The sequence below is a fragment of the Bactrocera neohumeralis genome, chromosome 4, assembly GCF_024586455.1.
Source record: "Bactrocera neohumeralis isolate Rockhampton chromosome 4, APGP_CSIRO_Bneo_wtdbg2-racon-allhic-juicebox.fasta_v2, whole genome shotgun sequence".
Taxonomy (NCBI): Eukaryota; Metazoa; Arthropoda; class Insecta; order Diptera; family Tephritidae; genus Bactrocera; species Bactrocera neohumeralis.
This window is the reverse complement of record NC_065921.1, coordinates 19,717,489-19,743,018: the sequence shown is the minus strand read 5'-3', so window position 1 is coordinate 19,743,018 and position 25,530 is coordinate 19,717,489. Positions and strand designations below refer to the sequence as shown.

The following is a 25,530-nucleotide window of genomic DNA, read 5'->3' as shown; positions in this document are numbered from 1 at the left end:
TGGCTGGCGCATGGATTTGAGGATATCACAATGTACCTTAATTTGAATACGTATACTAAAATTTGTTGAATATACATATGCATATATGTAGATGTACATACATACATACATATGTGTATGTATAACTTTGGACATTTTGACTTTTCCATATTGTTTTCATTGTCATTTTTATAGCTCTGTTCATACCTTTGGCTTCAACTGATCATATCGCAATCAAATTAAATGATATCGCTGGCTATTAAGATGGACTTTTGAATGCAGATATCGTTGCTTTGAATATACTTGTATAATATACACATGTATGAAAGTCTTTTGAAAGAGTTTTATAATAATAAGCTCTATAAATAATGAAATTACAAAATCTTCAAATTAGCTGGACTGGTTGGCAAATGTTAACGACGCAGCTGTTAATAATTTCTGCATAAAATCTTAACATAGAAATTTCCTACCTTCCACTGTTAACCACAATGTAAGTTAACCACGGCGCCTAAAAGTATGCACAGCATGCCATGTAACAGCAGCAGTCCACCATGTAAATTTGAATAAAATGGCTGTAAAAACTAACAGTTTATTTTGGAAATATCCACATCAATTGTGATTACTTTACAGTTACATTTCAAAATTACACCTGTTTGAACATCTGTCACTTGCTTAGCATTTCCCCTAACGCAGTGCTGTCAACAGCAGCTGATTCAGCTGTTGCGCGTCATCTGTTTCAATCATGCCACTGTCACTGCCGCAGCCAATGTGAAGTGAATGCACTGACCCGAGTTTGGAAAATTTCTAGTAACCTTTGAATTTTGTCAATTTTGTCAAATCTTGAGAATTTTTAACATTTCGTATTCAGTTGAAAATTTTTTACGCACGCAGACACATGCAATAAAAATTCGAATTTCAGTTTTTTTCTCTCTCCGAAACGTACTAAAAAAGTTTTCTTCCACCAAAAAGGAAAAAGCGTAACGCGCCGCTAGCAAATAATTTTCGCAGACCGTTAAACACTGCGCTAGTTACAATAATAAAAGTGCGTAAAATTTGCGTTCGTCATCAACATCTTGCAGCACAATAGTTGTGACCCACACCTTATCAACCCCACCATCACCATCTACCTCTACCACCTAACCAGCGAAATTGCAGGGTATTCTTATAGTGTCAGTAAAACTTTTGCAGACGATAAAAGCTTGAAGAAAATGAATTCGGAAAACGTTGCGGAACTGAAGAAGCCCGTTAAGGATCAGGTGGAGGAGAAGCCGAAGCCTGCACAACCGGAAACACCGAAAACCCCATCCTTGCCGGTGAGCAGCTTAATTGGCTTCAACACCGAGGACTTTCTGGCGCGTGTCAATATGAATGAGAAGATTAATAACATTTTACGCTCGCCCACAAAGACACCGAACGGTGTGCGCCAACGCTCCGTTTTCACGGCCATAACGCCGTCATCGGTGAGTCAGCATTTTTCGCTTTTCCTTAATTCTCTCTGCTTGTTGTTTCTGATTTATTAGCTTATGACAGGTGTGTCATTTCACCTTTATACAGTGCTCTTCGCCCCAAATCATCTGTGCGTGTAATGTGAGAAAAAAAATCTCTTTAAACGTCAGTGAAATGTCAGCTGCGTGTCCTCACGCCGGTTGACAGCGGCTGCCAGCTGATTGTCAATCGCCGTTTTTCGAACTTCTGCTCACTGCGCGCTCTTACGTTAATTTGATTTCTATAATGCTCAGCCATTAATTATTCATTCTCTTTAATAAATTACACTTTTGGTTTTTTGCAGTCGCGCTTCAATGCCAGCGCTGCTCCTTTTGTTTCGCAGCAACAACGTTCGTCGGTCACTGCCGCCAACACTGGCACAGCAGCTGGTGCCGTTATGACGCCCAAGGAGACGTCCACGCCGTCGGCCGCATTGCAGGCTCGTCAAATGCCCATACCGGTGCACATGAGTGCAGCCTCTCCGCATCATTATGGTGGCTATGAGACGCCACTAACTGGACGTAGCGGTGGCATGACAAGGGGTGTTTTTAATACTCGTTATCCGGTAGCACCGCCGCCATCGCCAATCTATGGGTTTGAAAATGAAATGTGCCGCATGGTAAGTGAAATCTTTGAAATCTTCATTGTAGATTTCTGGACCGAAGAATTTTCTTAGATTTTATTTACAAAATTATCCGCTAGCGCGAATAAACTTCGAAAACGGACGTTAATGCGTCCAGGAATTCTTAAAAGTCCTTCAGTAAAGGTAGGCCATGCACTCTCTTTGTAGGTACGACGATTCCTAGAATTTATTCCTTCTTGCAATCGTTTGCCAAGATGGAACACGAAGTGCTCAGGGGACTATACTATTAAAAGCAAGCTAATTCTGTTTCTGTCGACAATATGGCTGTGGTCTGCATTGTTACTAACAACCTGACTTTCTCTTAGCCAAATTAAAGCCTTTGCCGATCTTTTTCGAGTAATGGTTTCAACAGTCGTGGTCGCAAATAATAGGAATTTGTACTGTAAGGCTAACTCCGGTCGGACTTAAACTGTCGAAAGTTTTCTAGAAAAAGTTGAAATGAAAACACCCAGGACCTTTCTCTTTCTTTGTAAGGTTTGTATTCAAGACTGAGGTGAAAACATTTAGGTAGTAATACCTAAAGCGAACCAGTCGACTTTGCCTGACATTACCCGCCTTAAAACATTTGTGACCGGCTCAAGGCGTTTATGAGGGACTTTACGATCAATTTAAAGCAGTTTTAGGGACAGCAACTGATCGGCTTTAAGCTGTCCATCAGATATCCCTGTTAGGAAAAATCTTTAACCTAACCTAACATTGGTCGGAAATTTTCGGGTATTTGAGATACCCGATTAATTTCCCTATAGCAATGGAAAAAATTCAAGACCTGGGTTCACATCCTGATCAACCAGCCTAGGTAAACTTTTTTCTAATGGCAGTCGGCCCCTTGTTAAGCAATATCAAACTTTTTTAACGAAGAAACGGATTTTGAAATCCTTAGGACGCACAGAGTTGCCTTAAAAATTTTGGTCTCTTCATTTATTGGTGTCATCTTTGAATGCGTTTTTGTATTCTTTTATTACTGATGACTGATGACTAATGACGGTGAAGTTATCTCAATCTTCCTTTCTTACTTATCTATCATAATTCTCATCCACAGCCGCCTACCATGTCACCCTCTCATCACGCACAACAGTTTCCGCAACCCATGCCGCCACCACCCTACGCAGTCGGACGTTTGAGCGGCAGTCACCGTGGTGTTGAGTACGAAAATCCAACTCCGCCACCTTGCCCCGGTGCCGGCCCCATTGCCATGACTAATGGCACCATACAACTGCGTCTGCGCGATGGCATACGGTAGGCATATAAAATATTACGATAGCAACTTCAAGTCAAAAATTATTATAAATATTCTGCAATAACTTTTTGCTCGTTATTCACCCGCCAGCATTGACATGACGCTGGACAAGGCGGTGCGCGTTCTCAATCAGCGCAGCATGGTGGCCATTGCTCTGTCGCGCAATTGCAGCAACTCGGCGCTGATTCATCCAAACGGACGTATATTGCAGAGCGGTTCCAAAGTGGAGATAGTCACCTATGATGGCATGAAAACCAATAACTATGTGTGAGTTAATGAACTAAAATAACTTATATTCCTGGCATTAATTTTTCTGTTTTCTCAGTCGCTATGCTAAAATGTGGTATAAAGGCGTCAGCTTCACTAGCGAATCTTGTGCTTTGATCTATCTTGTGGACACGGCTGGCACGCGCACCACCACCGATACCTTCACTGATCTCACGAAGGATTACACTTTGACTGTGTTTTATGAGTGCGTGGAAAACTTGAAAAAATGTCAATTCTCTTATTTCAATCGAAACTCATTTCATTGTAGTGACTCCCGCCATGGTCCGTCCTATGTGCAGGATGCTAACGAAGTAATACAAAATTCCACATATTCTTGCACAGATGAGGGCACTGAAATCTATGAAATTAATGGTTTCCGCATCACGCAGGCCGCAGATGGACTCGTAAAGTAAGTTCACATACAGGAGAATACTTCATAAACTTTTTTATTTAAAAATCTTGTGTTAACTTTGCTTTTAGACTGACACGCACTCATAACAAGTGTTTGATACGCACCAGTCCAGGCAATGGTTCGGCCACTTTGACTACGCCGGGTATTCACTGTACAGCCTCGTTGGGCAAAACTTCACATTTGTTTGTTCGGTAAGTGAAAATGCTTATGTAATGAAGACATTAAATATATTAGCTAAAACTACTGGAGAGAAAGGAAAATTCATTCCATAGCAATTCGAACGTTACCAAGCGCAATTCATAATCTTTACAATAGAGGATTCTTATTTTTATTCTTGTTTTTAGTCCTAAACTTCTTTTTAATCTTTCACTATGTGTGTAAAAGAGGGCGGTTGTTTACGATAAAGAAAATTAGAAACAAGTCAGCATTTCTGGAAAGGTTTTCTACTAGTATATATAAAAAATGGCAGTATAAGATTACGATGGAAGGTGTTTTGCAAAGAAAAATTTCGATAGCCTGAAGGAAATTATACAGGAATATCTACTACTGGTTAACTAATAAAATCGCCATCGCAACCCCGACAAGTGTTATCACTTTCCACCGAGACAAATCTAAAATTCTTGTATTGAAATCTTCCTGTTCATTAGGTTTTAGAAGAACTTTTAAACTGATATGATCCTTTTTAGTGTAACGGATTTTTCAATAGGGACGCTACAAAAGCAGACCGATAGTGACAGTAAACGACACCATATTTTTTCCGCCTTTTGACATTTCTCTTCAGTAAGATTTGTCATTTCATCATGAAAAGATGTACGATCTAACAACGAGTCAACTTTAAGAGCGCTACGTCCATTTTATGGTCATCATAATCGTCCTGTCAGATCAACAATTGAGCGTATAGCGAAAAAATTTGAATCCACAGGCAGAATATAAAATATTCCCGTGCCAGTGAGACAAAGAAGTGCCCGTAGTGTCGAGAATATGGCTGCTGCTAGCGTGTCAATTGAGGAAGACCCAAATCATCGAAAAATCATCTTCAGCGATGAGGCTCATTTCTTGCTGAATGGCTTCGTCAATAAGCAAAATATGCGTTATTGGTCAGACAACAATCCACACGTACTCCAAGAATCACCATTGCATACCGAAAAAATTACGGTTTGAAGCGGTTTATGGGCCGGCGGCGTCATTGGGCCGTACTTCTTACGTGATGATCAAGGCCGGCACGCTCCTTTGAATGGGAATCGCTACCGCTCAATGATAACCGAATATTATACTACTAAGTTCGAACACTGTTATTGGTTTTTGCTAGATTTCCTACATTCCTGGTACATGTACGATACATAGAAAAGCCTCTACTAGTTCTTTAACTAGCCGGGTCCTATCCAGGGAAAACATAATAAAATCTGGGAGGGAAAAGGCGTTTGAAAATGAGGATAAAATGTATTCTTCTTTGCGATATATTTAATCTAGATGAAAGATTATCGCCTTGAGCATTCAACATAAATCGATTACAGAAAAACTTGATATTTCTCAACACAACTTTTAGAACTATGAAGTACTTTTAAGTGTATTCTTTGGTGAAACTAAAAAAATAGATAGTAAAATGAAGTAGTACATTGATGGCTCGAAAACGTCGGAGGGAGTCGGTGCAGGAGTCGCAGAACCTCACCTCAAACTCCTCATACCTTTAGGAAGTTTTTCGAGCATTTTTCAGGCAGAAGTCTTTGCCATGAGTTGGTACTACCCTAGCGGAACGTAACCAAGTGCAACTAAACTGGGTGCCCGGTCAGAAAGGTATAGCGGGCAACGAACTAACATGGTAGGACCTGAACCCTTTACTGGCGTGGGTCCCCATACCATAAGAGAGCTGCTCCGCAAGGAAAAAGGAGTAGGCAGAGAGAGATATTGGCAATAACTACATGGTATGCGGCATGCAGAGTCACTAATGGGTGGTTGTAAGCTCCCCAGGTTTAAAAAAAAAATCAACCTCCCTAAGGATAAGCAGAAGAAGCACTTTCACAACATGGGCAAAGCTTCTTGCGTAAATTGCCGGTTCTGCGATAGGGAGCCTGAAACACCTGAACACCTATTAATTGACTGAAGAGCAGTCTGCAGACTCAGGTTAACGGCCTTGAGATCTATGTTTCTCCTTAGCACCCAGCAGCATAATTGACTTCAACAATATGCTGGGGATAGGTGGGTCTTTGATCAATCAACAGAATATATATGAAATATACAATTTGATCACATTTGACTCGGACTGGCTACTAGAACTGCGGGCGCAAGTCGAATAGTTAAAACACTGAACATTTAATTTTTGGCAGACATTTTTACAAAAAAATTAAAATTTCAATGGAAATTTCGCGACATTTTACTTTTTCAATAGTTGTAATCGAAAAAAAATATTCTTCGTCCAAGTCTTTAAGAATTGTAACTCAAAGACCTGCGAAAATTTGATGAAGATCGGTTGAGTAGATCTCTAGAAATCTTGCCAACCGACTTCAAAAACACAGTTTCAAAAAAAACGCATTTAAAAACGGCGCATTTAGCCTAGCTAGCCTCGAGTTCATAAGTTATCAAGGCTGTATCTCCGAAACTATTACTCGGATCAACTTGAAAATTTAGGACAATATTATAGACGTGTTGTAGACAATAAAAAAATTCGATTTTTTGAATTTCGTAAACCCATGTAACCCCTTAAATTGTATTGTCAGTCCGGGTCAAATTTGATCGGAGGACATATTTGTTTAGAGACCATCGTATTTCAGAAGTAAAGTGACGAAATCATTATATCATGAAAGCTTACGTGATTTAAGTAGATAAAAGCTATGCCAATATTGTCTCCGCTTTAAAAATGTCATGTGCGTCTGTAAGTCGAGCATCTAAATAAAGCGATCATAATTTTGTACATAATAAGCTAATTAGGCTATGACAATCCTCTTACCTACGTTATTGTCTTAGAACTTTTAACAGTAAAACCCAAACTCTTATGTATATTTCTTTTTAAAGCTCAGTTGGATACTCAGAAATGTTTCCTACGTTATACCCATAAAATAACCCAAGAATTCATGAAAAAATATATGTTATTTTCATTTATTCACAGTCGTAATGAAAAACGTATGCACTTCGATGGATCGTGCTTCATCGTACGCAATGCTGGACATTCGGCCGGCTTCAACGAAAACAACTTATTGATCGTTTATTAAAGCTACGCATGAAAACTGCGAAAAAAACACTTTTGCCAAAAGAAAAAACTCAAAAAATAACACAAAAAAAAAAACTAAAACGAAAAATAAAGAATGACGAATAATCAGCGAAATTAAAAAACGAAGGCGATTGCATGATGACATAACAAATCATAAACAACAAGCACTTTTAGATGCAAAAAAAAAGCGGAGCGTATAAGAGGAAATTAAGATTACGTAAAGAGAATTATGTGTAACAGAAAAGGAAGAGAAGAAAGAAATTCAATTAACAAAACAAAAAGAAAATAGTAGTAAAGTGCAGCGCATAGAAAATTATAGAAAGTTGTTATGAGAAAAGTTTTTAAGAAAATTCAAGAAAAAAGCGCACATAAGCAGTTAACAAAATACCGTTATATGATAGACGCTTTGCTAGTAGAATATAGTTACAAAATACAAAAATACCGTTAGAAATAATTTTCACGCTTAACAAAGTCTCAAATTTTAGTTAGTTTTTTTTCAATTTCTCTTTTCATAACATTTACGCAAATCAGCGTGTGTCTCGGCTGAGTTTGAGTGTGAAGAAAAAAAACGAAAAAACACGAAGCAACAATTAACGGCAGCATAAAATTTCGAATAAACAGAATATTGTCTAGTTTTTTATTAAGTTAGCCGAGTTTTCTACCAACTTAGCAGAGTTTTTTATACCAACTTAGCCGAGTTTTTTACCAACTTAGCCGAGGTTTTTACCAACTTAGCCGAGTATAATGAAATTTTCAACTCTTTAGCACCCTTAACTTTCTAGTACTGCCCATATGCTTACGCAAATAGCTCACTAAATATTTTTATTTAATTTGTTCCCGCAATCTAGCAATAATTTAGTCTCTATAACTTTTTAAAAAATAATTGTTTCCAGCTCTCCACGAGGATCACCCTCATATTAACTCAGTTTTTTTAATAGCTTAACCAAATTTTAGTTTCGAAAGTGTGTTTCCAAATTTACCGTTACGATTTTTAGTAGAATAGTGCAAGCAATAATCGCATGATAACAGCAAAAAAAAGTTTTCAACCTATTTATGTAAAAAATCTACAAAAAAAAAATATATAAAAATTAAATCTAAAAAATTAATCTTAAAAAAATTAAAAATAGTTGTAAACCAAAGAAAAAAGCAACAAAACTACTATGTATAATGTTTCGCATAATTTGCTCCCAACTATCCTACAACAAGTCTTCATACTTCTACAACAACTTTCAACTAATCAAACTTAATCAACTATAAACTCTACAAATCTAATCGAAAAGCAGAAAGCCAAAAAGGATAACTTGCCGTCTAGACTATTGTGTGCATGAAATGTGAGTGGTAAGGGAAAGTTATCCCGTTCAACACGTCCGGTGGATACAAAAGTGTCACAGTAGCAGAATTTTTAAGTATTCTGTCGAGTAATGCCATGAGCAGAATAGGAAAAAGAACAAAATGGAACGAAATAACCAAAAAATGCTTCAGTCAGTTAGCTACGAATACATGTAGATACTTACATATGTACATACATATACATATATATAAAACAGCATATTCAAAAATTGCAGTGACTGCAAATCTCAGCGAGAATATTAAAAAGTGCAATTATGGCGCAAGCAGAGCAATCAAATGAAGCCTTCGCAAAGTGTGAGCAAAGATCAAAGCGGAGAAGATAAAAAATTGCTATAGCAGTCACACATTCGCTGAAATATATGTATATATATATAATGGTACCCGCATCTGCATTTATACATAATACACAAACTTATATATATGTGATAGAAATTTAGCATAATTTAATATAATATTTTTTTTTTTTTCATTTTATAAATGTTATTTGCATCGTTAGTTCCTAATTAATAATCTCACAATCAAACAAACATAAATACTTATTATCTAAATAATATTTTCGGTTATGTATAGTAAAAGTAATTTCGGCAAAATGTGACACAAAATTTTATAGTTAAATAAAAAATTATAGTGTATTCAGCAATTTAATTAAAATTTTACGCAGTGAGAGTTTTAATAATGGGAAAGAGGGGAGACAGAGCGAGATTGCAACTGAGCGCGGTATAAGCAATTCTCTGAAATATTTAGCTATTTGATAGGTGAGCTGGAGGTTGCTCGAGTCTCAATCACAGCAGCGGTTTAGCAAAGCATTATATTATATTCGATACAAAAGTGTAGCAATTAAGTAGCAGCAAAACAACAGTGAAGCAATGTTGGTGCAGTTATTGGCTTGCTCGAACATACCTCAGATTCATTAAAGGGTTTGTATACGTAGGTTGCCTTTTATATTTCGCGATTCCAGAACAAAAACAAATCATCGAAAAAAGTTTTTTGTTTTTCAAAATATTATCCATTAAGATTAATACACTTTTGCATGCGTTTGAACCAATTATCGAAACACTTTTGTCACACTGATTGAGGTATCTCCAAACATTTTCTTTGAACGCATCAACCACCTCTTCAAGTGTCGAATAACGTTCAACTTTTAGAATTTTCTTTACGATTGGGAATAAAAAGAAGTAATCGGTGCCAAGTCAGGGCTATACGGTGGATGATCAATGTTTTGCGTGCTCAAAAATGCAGCTATTTCAGTCGATGTGTGGGAGCTCACATTGTCATGGTGAAAAGTGAACCGTCTTTGGCGATTGGTTTTACTGATTTCTTGAAAGACAATTGGCATACAAATAATTTACTATTCCGAGTTGCTCTAGTTGTATGGTTACGACCTGGTCAATTTTTCCAAAAACCCAGGCCACCATTTGCTCGGAAGTATTTCGTGTTCGAACAATTTTTGTCGGATTCGGCTCATCTTGAAATACCCATACAGTCGACTGCTATTTACTTTCGGGCTCATACGCGTAAATCTTCCATTCATTACTTGTCACAATGTCATAGACGTGTTTTGAAGTACCGTTATCGCCTTTATCTAAATTTATGTCGACCAATCCACACGAGCCTTTTTTATGATTTACAAATTGTGTGGGATCCCACACATCGTGAACATTTTTTTGTACCTTCAAATGCTAATGCAATATTGAATTTAAGCTAGTACCACTAATGCTCGCAGTTATCTCAATCTCAGGATAGGTCACATGACGATCTGGCACTATCAGTTAGGGCACAGCATTAATAGTTTCCAGAACAACAACTGATTTTAGACGACCTTCACAAAATTGGTCTTGGAGTGATCTACGACTTCGATTGAAATCACCATTCGATAAACACTGGTTCTTGATGGAGCTTCATCGTCAAAATATTTTTTAAGTTCATCGATACTCTGTTAACTCAGTAACACAATCCATGTTGAAAGTTGTAAAAAATAGTTACAAGAAAATATTTGCAATTTAATTCCATTTTTGGTGGAGAAGAATATTTTAAGTTACTGTAAACAACACAAATAGCGCTCATATTTCAAAACGCGTTGCGTATGTGTAGCATCAAAAATATCAAACTTTACGATAAAATTGTGAGTTTCCAGATTTCGTTCCTATTGTTGCCAAATCTCGAAATACATAATAAGGCAAACTACGTAGGAATTAACCTACTACATAGTGTGGGTCGCTTCCTATGTGAGAAACGGTGTCGTTCACCGAATTCTAAAGTTTCGATTCAATTAATGTATACAATTTTATTTTAGTTTATTTTATATTATTTTTTTTTCCTTGTTTTTTTTACTCTCGCAACAAAGTTGCTAAGGAGAGTATTATTATTAAAAGAGTCAGATATAGGGTTATATATACCAAAGTGATCAGGGTGACGAGTAGAGTTGAAATCCGGATGTCCGTCTGTCCGTCCGTCCGTGCAAGCTGTAACTTGAGTAAAAATTGAGATGTCATGATGAAACTTGGTACACGTATTCCTTGGTTCCATAAGAAAGTTAAGTTCGAAGATGGGCAAAATCGGCCCACTGCCACGCCCACAAAATGGCGGAAACCGAAAACTTATAAAGTGTCATAACTAAGCCATAAATAAAGATATTGAAGTGAAATTTGACACAAAGGATCGCATTAGGGAGGGGCATATTCGGACATAATGTTTTTGGAAAAGTGGGCGTGGCCCCGCCCCCTACTAAGTTATTTGTACATATCTCGGAAACTACTATAGCTATGTCAACCAAACTCTACAGAGTCGTTTTCTTCAGGCATTTCCATATACAGTTCAAAAATGGAAGAAATCGGATAATAACCACGCCCACCTCCCATACAAAGGTTATGTTGAAAATCACTAAAAGTGCGTTAACGGACTAACAAAAAACGTCAGAACACTGCTGCACTCAGGCCACTTATGGACCAAAAACCATATGTCGGGAACTACTCCACCGATTTCAATGAAATTCGGTACATAATATTTTCTTAACACCCTGATGACACGTACGAAATATGGGTGAAATCGGTTCACAACCACGCCTTCTTCCAATATAACGCTATTTTGAATTCCATCTGATGCCTTTTCTGTATAATACGAGTATATACATTAGGAACCAATGATGATAGCGGAATAAAACTTTACACAAATACGGTTTTTGAAAAATATGTAAATGACTGATAATGAAATCTCGATTATCACTTTATCATGCGAGAGTATAAAATGCTCGGTGACACCCGAACTTAGCCCTTCCTTACTTGTTTTAATTTATTTAATTTACTTGTATGTTTACTACCATAATTCATCCAAATTTATTTTTTTTAAACTTTGTTATTATGTTTTAACAAATTCTATGAAATTTACAAAAAAAAATAAAAAAATACCAAAAATGTTGAATAGTTACCGAAGTACTGCCGGATTGAATTGAAATTATGGCGGCTACCACCTTATCAGCGGAGACGTTCACAGTTTGATTAAGAAATATGTAAAGTTATAGCAAAGTTGTTTTTTCTTTTTTTTTTATTGAAAAATCTGCATCAGATAAGGAGTCAACCACAAATATTTCCCCTGACTAAAGAGTGAACAAGCCAATCTTAGGGAGCCATTTGAATTTATTTGATTCAATAATAAAAATATGCAAATGACTATAATGCTTGGTTGTACATACATATTTGACAATTAAATATAAAATATATTTGGTATAATTTTTTGTGATTTCTTTTAAACTTTTTTTGAATGTATACGTGAGTGTACTGTCAGTTAATCTATTGCTCTTAATAACATTGATTGCAAAACAAGTTGAGCAAATTGCATAAATAATTCTTTTCTAATCCGAATTGTAATCAAATATGCTTGGGGAAAAATTTCAATATGAAGAATCCTAGGCCTCGAGCTTTTCGTTTCGATTTTATTTTTCTAATTTCCCAGTGAGCTTTGTACCATTTGGCGACCTAAATTACAGTCATTACATTTGTTTCAACTAAATGTCAAGCAAAATTACTCAAAATCATTAGGAATTCCCAAGAGCATTTTTAGTAAAATTCCAAACAGATCTATACATTGCTAATGCTTTTATTTGACCAGGTGAAGAGAGTGGCTACAAGTATAATAAAATGATTTAAAAACTATTTTGATTGAGCAACGATTCTCGCCGTTGACGAAGCTATTGAATTCTTAACAATTTATGAGAAAGCGAGTCAATGAAATAATGGTCAAAAAAGTCAGAAAAGGCGATAAGTTAGTTGCAATTTGAATAAGGTGAATATTGTATATAATTGCTGAAAAATTTTAGAGATTTTCTCTTGAGAGTAATTTAATTTGTTTAAAAAATTGCAAAATATTTGCCAGTCTCTCGGTAATAAATTGAATTTAAATGTATATTGCGCGTTGTAGCACTTTGGGCTGCGGTTAAAGTGAATTTAGTAGAAAAGTGCATTTACTACATATGAAGAGATCTTCTGATTGTTAGTAGCTTAATAAAGTGTTAGTGAAACCCTAGCAATCCAATCCTATCAGTGGCTTCATTTCCTTTTATTTACACTTTTTCATTGCCAACTTATTTGACAACAACCTTGACCAGTCAAGTAACTAAGCATTTACTTGGCTGCGCTGTTATGTGGGCGAACTTTCCACAATAAGCATGTTACTCATACGCACTGCTGGTAAAATTATAAACCTACACTCATGCAATACATACATACGCGCTGGTTGGTCAGTCAGCAAACTGTGCTTTAATATTTTTCACTTTCGTCAATTTTCCGCGGGTACCTGCAACACTGTTGCCTATGTTGCATGTCGACTTTCACTGTACTTTTAGTACTTGTTTTATACGCTTGCAACACGTTGCTATAGAGTATGCTTAAAATGAATAAAGTCAGATGAAAACTCGCCCTAGACCCCATATAACTAACAAGCCTTAGTAACTGCAAGTACTTCCTTGGCATTAATGCTTGAGTATAAAGTATTCAGTTACACTCCAACTTAGCCCTTTCTTACTTTTTTTCTTATTTTTATTCTTGAGCTGTTCATTTTGGCTGTTTTTTCAATTTCTCGCTATTCCCTTCAATAACACTGCAGCACCCTGCACGCTTTGACATATTTCTTTTATTTTTTTATACTTTATTTTTGCTGCAGATACGCAAGGCTTCCGGTGAGCAAAGTAATTCATCGACTTTATTTGGCTCCACAGCGTCAGCTTTGGCGAAAGAGGAGAGCTTTATCAACACGGTTGCTTCTATTACTACTTTCACCATTTTTTGTCGCTTTTTTTAACTTTGCTAACATTTTTCTTGCCATTTCATGTTATTTTGCCGCCTTCGCTCTGGTTCAACGGCGAATTTATTGGCCGTCATAAATTCCAAGAAGTTATGTTTGCGGTCGTTTCTGGCAGTGTTTGTGGGCAACCGCCAACGCTCATATTTAATATGTGCATAGGTTTGTTTGAGCTGAGGCGTGACCATGTGCAATTTGTTTGCTCAAAACCCGGAACATAGGGACACTTTTATGGGCGCCTCATCAAATAAATATGTAGTTAGACGAAAGTATATACACAGATGTGCATGCATTTATTTTTAAAGGAGCTACCGGAGGAAAAATTATGTTTCACGCAGTGGCTGTGTCATCAACACAGTTTGGCGTTTTTGTTGGAATAACTTATAAAACCAGTGGGAATTGAATTAGTTAAGCATCCTTCACTATTGCACTCTCGTAAAAAGTTTTGTATACCCTGAACAGGGGATATTAAATTTACTATGAGGGCGTATAAAATATACATATGAATATGATCAGCGTGACGCCGTGAACTGTTTTAGCAATGTCTGTCTGTCTAAATTTCTGCATTTTCTTCCCAATATTACACTACTGTACCAGAGAGCTGCCATAAAAAATTACCGATCAAAATCGAGTTCTTTTTTATTTGAGCAGAATATTATTATTTCTTCCGTGCAACCGAAGTTAGCACTTTTTTCTATTTATATTATTGTTTTATTAATTCTAGCAATTAAGCTTAAAAAGGTTGTAGCACTTTTATATACAAACAAAGTTTTCCGGTATAAAAAACTTTCTATTTTTACATCAACAGTGAGAGTAATCAGTACCGTTATTAGGATTGAATTTTTGCTTATAAAACAAAGGTAGTTTCTTGCAATAATGCCGAAATCGTGAGAGTTCTTACTGAACATTCTCCAATAGACGTGCATGTGATCAGACTGAAAACTTTATCGGAAGCAAAGTTGTATTTGGGAAAGTGAGGTGGAATAGGTTCTTTCTTCACCATTGTCCAACATTTGCAAGACTGAGGTTGAAACATCTGGTCAGATATAGTTATCCTCAGCGAACCTGGCGAAAAAAAGCCGGAGCTTTGTCGATTTTGATGTTTTACGGAGGCTGCTATATATATATTTCTGGCCTAGGCAACACTAAGTGTTGCCAGGTGCAATCTGACATTTCCATTGGGAAGTTTGACATTTTTTAGCATAACATCACTCAGAACGTTTTGTCATTTAATCGTGAATTGTTTTATTTACAGGGAATTAAAAAATTCATCTCGGCCAAAAAATGGAATTAACTCGTGAACATTTTCGTGCGATCACTTTTCACAACTTTCGACGTGGATTATCACGACAAGAGTGCATCGATGAACTAAAATCTTTGTATGGCTATGAAGCACCATCCTTCCACCAGCATACATTCGATATTGCATGAACACCTGGCCGTAAAAAAGGTTTGTTCTCGTTGGATCCCGCACAATTTGACAATCGCTCAAAAAAAGGCTCGTGTGGATTGGTGTAAAGAAATGCTGAAGAAATACGATCGCGGTGCTTCAAAAGACGTTTATAAGATCGTCACAGGTGACGAATCATGGATCTATGCGTATGAGCCCGAAACAAAACAGCAATCGACCGTGTGGGTCTTCCAAGACGAGCCAAATCCAACGAAAATTGTTCGTGGAAGAAGCACTTCGAAGCAAATGGTCGCCTGTTTCTTCAGCAAAACTGATCATGTGGCGGCTGTTCCGCTTGAGCGACGTAGAACGGTCAATTCTGTGTGGTACACCACCATTTGTTTGCCTGAAGTCTTCGGAGAAATTCGAAAAACGAACAAGAGAAGACGAATCATTGTGCACCATGACAATGCGAGCTCTCACACATCGGTTCAAACCAACGCCTTTTTGGCCGGCCAAAACGTCGAATTGATGGGTCATCAGCCGTACAGCCCTGACTGGGCACCCAATGACTTCGTTTTATTCCCACACATCAAGAAAATAATGCGTGGTCTACGATTTTCGTCGTCAAAACCATGTTTTGGAGGGGTCTCAATCGGAGTGGAAAATATGCTTCGAAAATTGGTTTGAGCGCATGCAAAAGTGTATAAATCTTGATGGAGAATATTTTGAAAAAACAATAAAACCATTTTCGTTGCTAAATATTCCTATTTTCATTATTAGGCCAGAAATATATATAGCAGCCCTCGTAACTTTAGGTAACTTAAAATCATTCAATTCTATTGAAAACTAGTCAGAGCGATGCCAGTCCCAGTATATAAACAGTTGTATCAAATAAATCCTAGTCGTTCTGAGGGTCGAATCAATTGATATGCTTTTATAAATATTTTAATATAAAGAGGTTTAAAGAAATATTTCAAGCCCTGTATTATATAATATATACGCTAAGTTTAAAGCTATATTCTTCAAATTCATGAAACGGATATGATAAATGTCTGTGCCTAAAATTTTACCAACCATGCACTTTTGAACCATTGCCCAAAATTTATGAGATAACCCTTATGTAGAGTAAGATTTTCTTTACGAAGTCACGTATAGCTGCAATAATTGTACTAGTATTTTTGCGGGTATTTTATACTTGTATATGGACGGTTTTCAATGGCAAAATACTTTTTTGAACTTAGTTTTTTGAGAGCTGTTACTTAATTTATGCTCAGTTTGGTTTGCCATTTTATAATGAGCACACTTTTTCCGGGATAACGTTTATTTATTTGACCATGGTTCCACAAGAAGAGTTTGAATGAAACTTTTTTAATGGGTACATTAATAAACAAACTTCTCGTATTTTGATTGATGTTTAATCCAAAAGTCATTTGAGTTTGAGTTTTTTCACAATGATGCCGACCATAATGTGTCAATCAAGGGAGAATGCTACAAAGCCATGATTAATGACATTTCTGAACTTAAATTAGAGAATGTTGAGGTGAACGACCTCTGGTTCCAATAAGACAGAGCATAATGTATCGTTGGAATATTTTTTTGTGGAGTTACGTACACGTTAAGTCGCTTGTCTACGTAAATAAGCATTGGAAGAAAGTATTCGAAGGATTATTGCTGTCAAACGTCATCATTGCAACGAAAAGTGGACGAAAACTCGTATAAATTCTTGGCTATAAAATTTAAATATACGAGTTTTATTTCTTCTACAAGACCTTTTTTTCCATTTTGGCTTTTGAAGTAATACAAGAGTTGGTAATAGAAGTTGAAGAAAAATCACTGCCTAACCTCGAACATACATATAATATAATTTTGTAATGTTTTCTGGCCACAGCTTAGAACCAGTGATGTCTGCGGAAACTCCTGAGAGTAACGAATTCGGTAGAAATCAACGATTACTATTTTTTAGGGCTCATGCAACGTCAGTCAAATTTTAAAAACAAATCTCAAGTACAGTGGCTGTTCGAAAGATGGCCTACTGAAATCTTATCTTAGTCGCCTCATGAAAAATCAAGTAAAACCCTAGTTTTTGGTCTAATCATAGGAAAATGTATAACTGTTAAGTTTTAGTTGCATGAAACTCTTATCCCAAAATCATCAGACCGAAATCGATTTGTTTTGATACCATAAATCTAAGCCTCACGTGAGCTGGTTGAATGCTTAGTACTACGTGCAAAAAATGGTAAAATCTCTTAATGGCTGTCAGTGCCATCTGTCACATATATCACAACAAAATAATCATCAGTGTTTAGTACACGCTATCAGTAAAAACCATTTTGAAAGATCATTTGGGCCTAAGAAAATTGAAAGCACGATTGGTTCCAAAATAACTAAATTTTTTCCAAAAATAGCGTCGCACTAATGACTGTGAAACAATGCTTTCCAACTACCAAAATGGTATTATTACTGGCGATGAGTCCAAGATGAGATAATGCATACGAGCCGAAGCCGAAAAACCCACCTCAAAGCAGGTCGAAAATCAAGGTAATGTTGACAGTTTTCTTCGATTATCGCGGTATGGTGCACTGCGAATTTTTTCCGAACAGCCAAACGGTCAACTAGGAACACCATTTTAATTTTTATACTCTCGCAACAATGTTGCTAAGGAGAGTATTATAGTTTTGTTTACATAACGGTTGTTTGTAAGTCCTAAGACTAAAAGAGTCAGATATAGGGTTATATATACCAAAGTGATCAAGGTGACGAGTAGAGTCGAAATCCGGATGTCTGTCTGTCCGTCCGTCCGTCTGTCCGTCCGTCTGTCCGTCCGTCTGTCTGTCCGTCCGTCCGTGCAAGCTGTAACTTGAGTAAAAATTGAGATATCATGATGAAACTTGGTACACGTATTCCTTGGCTCCATAAGAAGGTTAAGTTCGAAGATGGGCAAAATCGGCCAACTGCCACGCCCACAAAATGGCGGAAACCGAAAATCTATAAAGTGTCATAACTAAGCCATAAATAAAGATATTAAAGTAAAATTTGGCACAAAGGATCGCATTAGGGAGGGGCATATTTGGACGTAATTTTTTTGGAAAAGTGGGCGTGGCCCCGCCCCCTACTAAGTTTTTTGTACGTATCTCGGAAACTACTATAGCTATGTTAACCAAACTCTACACAGTCGTTTTCTTCAAGCATTTCCATATACAGTTCAAAAATGGAAGAAATCGGATAATAACCACGCCCACCTCCCATACAAAGGTTATGTTGAAAATCACTAAAAGTGCGTTAACGGACTAACAAAAAACGAAATTTTACGGAAGAAATTGCAGGAGGAAGCTGCACTCAGGCTTTTTTTAAAAATTGAAAATAGGCGTGGCCTCGCCCACTTATGGACCAAAAACCATATCTCAGGAACTACTCCACCGATTTCAATGAAATTCGGTATATAATATTTTCTTAACACCCTGATGACATGTACGAAATATAGGTGAAATCGGTTCACAACCACGCCTTCTACCAATATAACGCTATTTTGAATTCCATCTGATGCCTTCTCTGTATAATATATAGTACATTAGGAACCCATGATGATAGCGGAATAAAACTTTACAAAAATACGGTATTTGAAAAATATGTAAATGACGTATAATGAAATCTCGATTATCACTTTACCATGCGAGAGTATAAAATGTTCGGTGACACCCGAACTTAGCCCTTCCTTACTTGTTATTCGTACAAAAAGTGTCCGGAATTTTGGACCGAGAACTCTTGATTTTTGCACCACAATAATGCAGCATCACATACAGCATTGATTCTTCGTGATATTTTTGAGTCAATTGAAGACATTATATGGAATCGCTTCGCGCATTGAAGGCTATTCGGGAAATTGACTTTAACAACTGTTTCGAGGATTGGAATAAAATGCGGGTGTATTGTGGCCAAGGAGGATTATTTTGAGGGGGAAAACATAGATTTTGAAAAATAAATTAAGAATTTTAATATTATAAACAAAGTCTAACTATTTTTTGCTCATAGCAGAATTCACGCCTGTCACTAGCTCACTTTGAAACAGAGTATTTCATACATGTGTACTGCATTTATTGCGAATTTTTGAAATAAGTATAAATTTTTAACTTAATATAAAGCTTACGGTTATTAATAATGCAGCTCTTCCAGGCAATGCAAAGTGAGGGGAGTCAGTTTTACAAAAAGTAAAAAAAATCAATTATTTACTTGTCATTATTGAATATCGTCTGTAATTTCAAACAGAACTTTTTCAGTATCGAAATAATACTAAAATCTGTACACGTGTCTTTGCTTACATAAGTCTATACTGATGCTACTGATTTACGTAAGGAAATGGCAAATTTCTAAATCTCATTTTACAACCTTTTCCACCAGAAATCACTGTTTTCATTAGAAATATGAACTGGGTACTTATGTACGTCCTTTTCGGTCTATTCAATACCCAACACACCTTCGGAACAACCAAATCGCACAAAAAATACCAAAACTGACAAATATATGTGTATATACATATGTATACATACATGAATAGGTGTGTGTGTTTGGAAAAGGTGTGCACCTTTTAAAATAGACTCATTTGAATAAACCTGAATCGATTTGGGTCCATAACTGTTCGGCTGGCGCACACAAAATACCATTTAATACCCGTACCGCCTGTTTTGGACATCAAAGGATTTATTTACACTTAATTGGGCATAAAATTAAATAAAAATTTGTTATAAATAGTCAAGTGGAAATTTACGAGCGAGCATAGCTCGTGCAGCACACACATACAGACACACATACAGTTGTGTGCATAACGAAGTGGTAAGTTCCAAATATGGCTCTGGGTGTCGAACAAAAACAGAAGCAAAATTTGTGCACAATGTCAAGGCGTGTATTAGGAGAGCAAGAGGTGTGGACGGTGGAAATGTTTTGTGAGAAGCGCAGAGCAGCGCTTGATATATGTATGTATGTGCTTTGCTATAAATCACATTGGCACAGCTGTTGCACAATACACAGAAATTGAGTTATTCTTAGATGGCCGTGACTATATTTATGTAAGCAAATACACACCCGCTCACTGCCTTCCCCTTGTGTTAAAACTATTATTTATTTGATTCAGTGAATGGCAATTACTCGCTTGCAAATAATCGTCGGGTTAATCGGTCCGTTGACAGAACGTTGGCTGAGTGGGCGTTCTGCAGTGAAAGCAAACTTTCGGGTCTCTTAATTTACTCTTTTGTGCAGAACCATAAATTTGCAAACGAAAGCGGTGCAAATTAAGTAATCAGATATGCTAAGCCCAAAGAATCAGGAAAGAAATTTATGCTGAATGTGGAAATTTATTAATATTTAGATAAATCAGCTCATAAAGTAATCGCTTGATTAATTGAGATAGAAAAAAGTTTGTTTTGGCTTTCTTCAATACATAGCTTTTAATAAAAAGATGCCTTCGTGAGGATTTCTATAAGCTCACTGGCTATAACTAGCCCATAAGTAACCCAACAGTGCATGAACTGATTCAGATTAGGAAATAAAAGTAGTAAAAATATCATTAAAGTGTTATTACCGCTCGCTACTTGAGCTTTGTTTTTCTATTCGTATGTCTGACTATGCTATTTCCCCACTTTATTCTTCGATTCGTCATACTCAGTTACAAAGCAGGATGTACCAACAGATCAAAAATGGTTCGGACTAGCCAAAACGAATCAATAATACTTTTTGAAGTTTGATCTTTTTAGCTCCCAACGCAAAAATATTTGTCTGGAGATCTTTTTCAAAGCAAAAAACAAAAAAACACAAGTTTGCTTGACATTTTGTGTTTCTTTGGCATCACAGCTACGCAGTCTTTGAAAATGTTGCAGCAGTGTTTTAGAGGCTCTACTTTATCACGAAAACAAGTGCTTGAGTTCCACTAAGCATTCCCAGAAGGTTCTGAAATCTTCAAAAACTAGCCAACATGCTTGTACCAAATCACCCGAATCTTTTGCCTCCATTAAAATTCGCAAAAGAGATACTTGACAACAAGGTGATGTTCATCGTTTTCTTATATCGTGCTGTGGTTTGCTATGAATTTATTCCACCCAATCAAACGTTCAATAAGTAATACCACTTTGCAGTTTCGAGGCGTGAACGTGAAGCCAGATTTGTGGTCCAGAAAATACATGGATTTTTATAAAGATTATGGGTTGTCTCATACATACTCATCGCTCAACCATCGTATTTGCCAGACTTGGCTCACTGTTTTGGAAACTGAAAAATAGCTCCAAGGAAGGCGCTTTGAGCCCATTGAAGTCATTAAAAGTCATTCGCTGAAAGCACTGAATGCCAGTCAAGGCGAGGCATACAAAAAGTGTATGGAAAATTTAATTATCGTTGGTATGCTTGTATTGGCTAATATTGGAAAATGCTTATTTTGAAGACGATAATAAAAGTTTGTATCAATTAAGTGAAAATATGTGGTACTGAAGAAGACCGGAATAAGTTCATCTGTGCTCGCGCGTTAATTAGAGTATGTAGTACCCATCCTCTTTACTGAGATTACACTGATTTGTTTGCGGGCTTACAAAATCCTAATCGTGGAAAAGCCAGTCGTAATCCAACAGTCAATGGGGAACGCGCTATAGGGCCACAATCAATGCCTTTTTCGTGCCTGAGTCGGAGGATGTTAATGTGCATGACCTTTGGTTCCCACAAGACTGCGCTATACAACGAACGAAACAATCAGTTTATTGAAGAAAACTTTTGGTTCCCAAGCGACAGCGCTTCGCTTTATGAGCTCTTGAAAAATTCCAACAAGCTTCGATGTTTTCGTGCCAAATTTTGTTCAGCGATGAGCCCTATTTCGGGCTCAATGGGTACCTAAACAAACGAAATTTCCGCATTTGGGATGAAAAGATTCAAGAGTTGCCACTTCATCATCGCTTCATATTTCTACAAAAAATGATGTAGGTGAGAACGTAACCGTCAATGGCGATCGTTATCGCGTCATTATGACCGACTATTTCATTCTTGATCTCGGCGACATCTGGTTTCAACAAGACGACGCCATCTCATACACATTGCATCAATCAATGGATTTATTGAGAGAACACTTTGGTCAGAAGATAATTTCATGATGTTGAGCCGGTCGATTTGCCACCAAGATCTTGTGATATCACACCGTTAGACTCTTTCCTGAAGGGATTTGCAAAGTCTAAAGTCTCTGCGGACAACCCCGGTTCGATTCAGGCCTTGAAGCAAAACATTTCGCGTGTCATTCGTCAGTTACCAGTCGAAATGCTCTAACGACTCATCGAAAATTGGATTCAACGGATGGACTATCTGTGACGTGGCCGCGACCAATATTTGAAAGAGTTAATCTTCAAAAAATAAATGCCAAAGAATGTTATTTCGAATAATAAAAAACGTTCATTATTAAATTTGAAGTTACTGTGCTTTTTCTTAAAAAAAAAGTTATTTTTTAAGAATAAAACCTGTTCTTCGAAATTATATGGGCCTAAGGTTTGCAAAAAGAAATACTTACATATGTGTTCAACAATGTATTTATAATGACTCTCAATTCCCTTTGACTGTATTACCAAATCAAATTATAAGTCCACGCCACGCTTGAATTTGTAAGTAATAAATACATTTTTAATGAGATTTCAGTATTACCAGATCTGTAAAAATCTTAGAAAAATCTACTTTAAGCTCCTCATTTTCTTTATTTTTCCTTTCATTTTTTATATTCCAGGCAATATACGAACATTCTACAAACAACTTTCTTTCCTTCCTTTTTCATATTCCTTCATTCACAAACATGCTACCTTTAAAAAACCTAACAAACCACTCAGCTAGCCTACCGTAAAGCTAACCTAACCCTTAGAAAACCGAAATAAATATAAATAAAATCAAATGGCTACTCTAAGCCACTCGAGACACTTCTTTTGATATGCTACCAATTGAAATTGCTGCATATTTGGTGCTGCACAGATTTGCTGTATACAAAAACAACAATAATAACTCTTATAGTTTTACCTTTTTCAAAGCACAGAGATCATGAGGCAATCATCAGGTGTATACACTCTTATTTGTGAAGCATGCAAATGGCAACAAAGCGAATGGGAGAAAATATAAGGATTTACACATGGATGTGTATGTAAATTTCAAGGAGCACAAGAGAGCATAGCTTAGATAAAGTAAGTGAAATGCAATAAATATTGTACGGTTTAAGGAAGAAGGTGCTTAAGTGGCATAGAAATACCTTTCAGCAGCTTTTTTCAATTGCAAAGTTCACAAAGGAATAAGAGACCTGGAGAGGCGTACCAAGATAAACACACGCCATTTCGATAACATTTGATAAGATTTACAAGAGCCAGTGTACCAGCTTACAACTGTCAACACAAATAGTTCTGAGATTACAGTTATGTGTACGTAGGTGTAAGTGACCAAAACTGAGAAAAGGATAAGCTGTCCAAACTGAATTAATAATATTACCCACAAATACTAAAGAAACACGAACTTTTAAGAATCCAAAACAAAAAAAAAAATAAAAAGTGAAACTAATTGAAAACTAAACTTGCCGTCATGAAAACTAAGGAAGTCGCTTATACTTGAAATAAGTAGAAACTCGGTATATCAAAGTTATATTGCTATTTTCTATCGTCTTCAACTTCTCATACACATGCACACAAAAAACTCAACACACCCTAACAACCACCTGTGTAAAAACTAAAAATAAAATACAAAAATGCTTATCAACGAACCCGAAATACCTGTAGCTGCTTGGCTGTCTGATAAGCAACTTGCCGTGACAGCAGCAATTTTGAACGCTCATCTGCGCTTTGGCACCTCCTTACTTTGCCATCTAAAAATAAATCGCAGTCAACACATCAGTCAGAGCAATTGGAAAGTAACTTTGCCGTGCATAATGATGAACCACTTGATAACTCGCATTTATTTCTACCTTTTATGCAAACTCAAGTAGCGGGAAAATTATGTTCACGCTCTTGTGAGAACAAGTGTTGATGCGAGCATATGCTGTTCTGCACAAATTGAAATAAAGAAAAGCGAATATACATATTTCTTAGTAATACACACGCCTGCTAGCATTTTCTACAGCCGTTTTAAATAAATTAGTCTAAAATAAAGCATTCAAATTTCAAGGAGTTTGCAATAACAGGAGACAATATTTTATAAGAGGAACTGTAAATCCCTCGAAAGGGCTCTTGAATATAAGCAATACGCTGTTGGAGCATTCCCGGACATTTCTGGAGCTTTTCTGCTATAAAATGCTGAAACGATAGCCTTTTGACCTCTAGGCAGGTAAGAGCAGAAACGAACGACGCTAGAATGACCAAGGAATTTTGCAGAGCTACTCCACAAGTTGGAGTGCTTCCTCCGCTGCTCTGAACATTAGTCGTGAATAAACTGCTAAGAAAATTGGACGACAAAGCACCTAAAATAGTGTCTTACAATGTCACGGACGGCATTGCCATCTTAATAACAGGTAGGTGTCTACACATCATAGGCACTATTATGTTCACTACACTCAATACTGTCCAGAAAGAAGTATCTGGGGTTTAACCCGGAGTAAAGGGATCTGCTTGTGTTTATAAGAAAGCACAAAATTTCTCTATGGAGGTTCCCTTCGATAAATGGACACATCTCTCTCTCTCAAGGACCGCACAAAGTACCTTGAGGTAGTCTTGGACAGCAAACTACTGTGGAAGCACAATCTGAAAGAAAGAGTGAGTAAAGCTAGAAGTGCTTACTGAGAAAGAAGGTTCAAAGTAAACACAGAAAAGGATGGCTGCCGTAAGGGTATAATAGCTAAGCGCAACACTCTAAACCTTAAACGGATGACTCGAAAATGGACGATGGAGTTGGTGCGGATATGCCAGAGTAAGGCATAAGCCAGCGTTTTAAGTTGCCGGATCACTTCAATATACTTGTATTTCAAGCTGAGGTTTTTGCTACTGCGAAAGACGCGGAGCTGGTCTCTAATGCACCTGCAGGAAATTCCAGAGTCAACATCTACAAGACAGCCAAACAAAGCATTAACCTCTTATCGCATATCGGACAGAAGTCTCTTTGGAAGTAGGGCAGCCGCGGAAAGGGTTGCCAGAAGCAAGCAACTTCACTACTACTGGGCGTCAGGCCACAAAGGCATTGAGGACAGGGAAATAGTGGACAAAATCGCTAAGAATGGTGTGAGGCCAACACCTATTGGGAAACGCATGCATTTTCTATTCGAGGATCTTAAATTCTCTACCAGATGTTT

At 37.0% G+C, this 25,530-nt stretch overlaps 2 protein-coding genes across 5 annotated transcripts in view; one reads left to right on the top strand and one right to left on the bottom strand.

Moving 5' to 3' along the window:
• LOC126754482 (uncharacterized) overlaps nucleotides 1–25,530 on the bottom strand; it is a 206,066-nt gene that overhangs the window by 155,059 nt on the left and 25,477 nt on the right. The window lies entirely within an intron of this gene.
• LOC126754483 (uncharacterized) lies at nucleotides 863–9,087 on the top strand. Of its 3 annotated transcripts, none has more exons than XR_007666297.1 (8): nucleotides 863–1,439; nucleotides 1,769–2,083; nucleotides 3,147–3,343; nucleotides 3,435–3,611; nucleotides 3,670–4,020; nucleotides 4,092–4,214; nucleotides 7,127–8,730; nucleotides 8,794–9,087. XR_007666297.1 is itself a non-coding variant. In XM_050466467.1 (8 exons), exons 1-8 carry the CDS (start codon nucleotides 1,188–1,190, stop codon nucleotides 7,227–7,229), a joined length of 1,455 nt encoding a protein of 484 aa, XP_050322424.1. In that variant the 5' UTR covers nucleotides 863–1,187; the 3' UTR covers nucleotides 7,230–9,087. The 3 variants fall into 3 exon arrangements, 2 of the variants coding, with proteins under 2 accessions (XP_050322424.1, XP_050322423.1); XM_050466467.1 differs by having other exon boundaries at nucleotides 3,670–3,816; nucleotides 3,880–4,020; nucleotides 7,127–9,087; XM_050466466.1 differs by having other exon boundaries at nucleotides 7,127–9,087.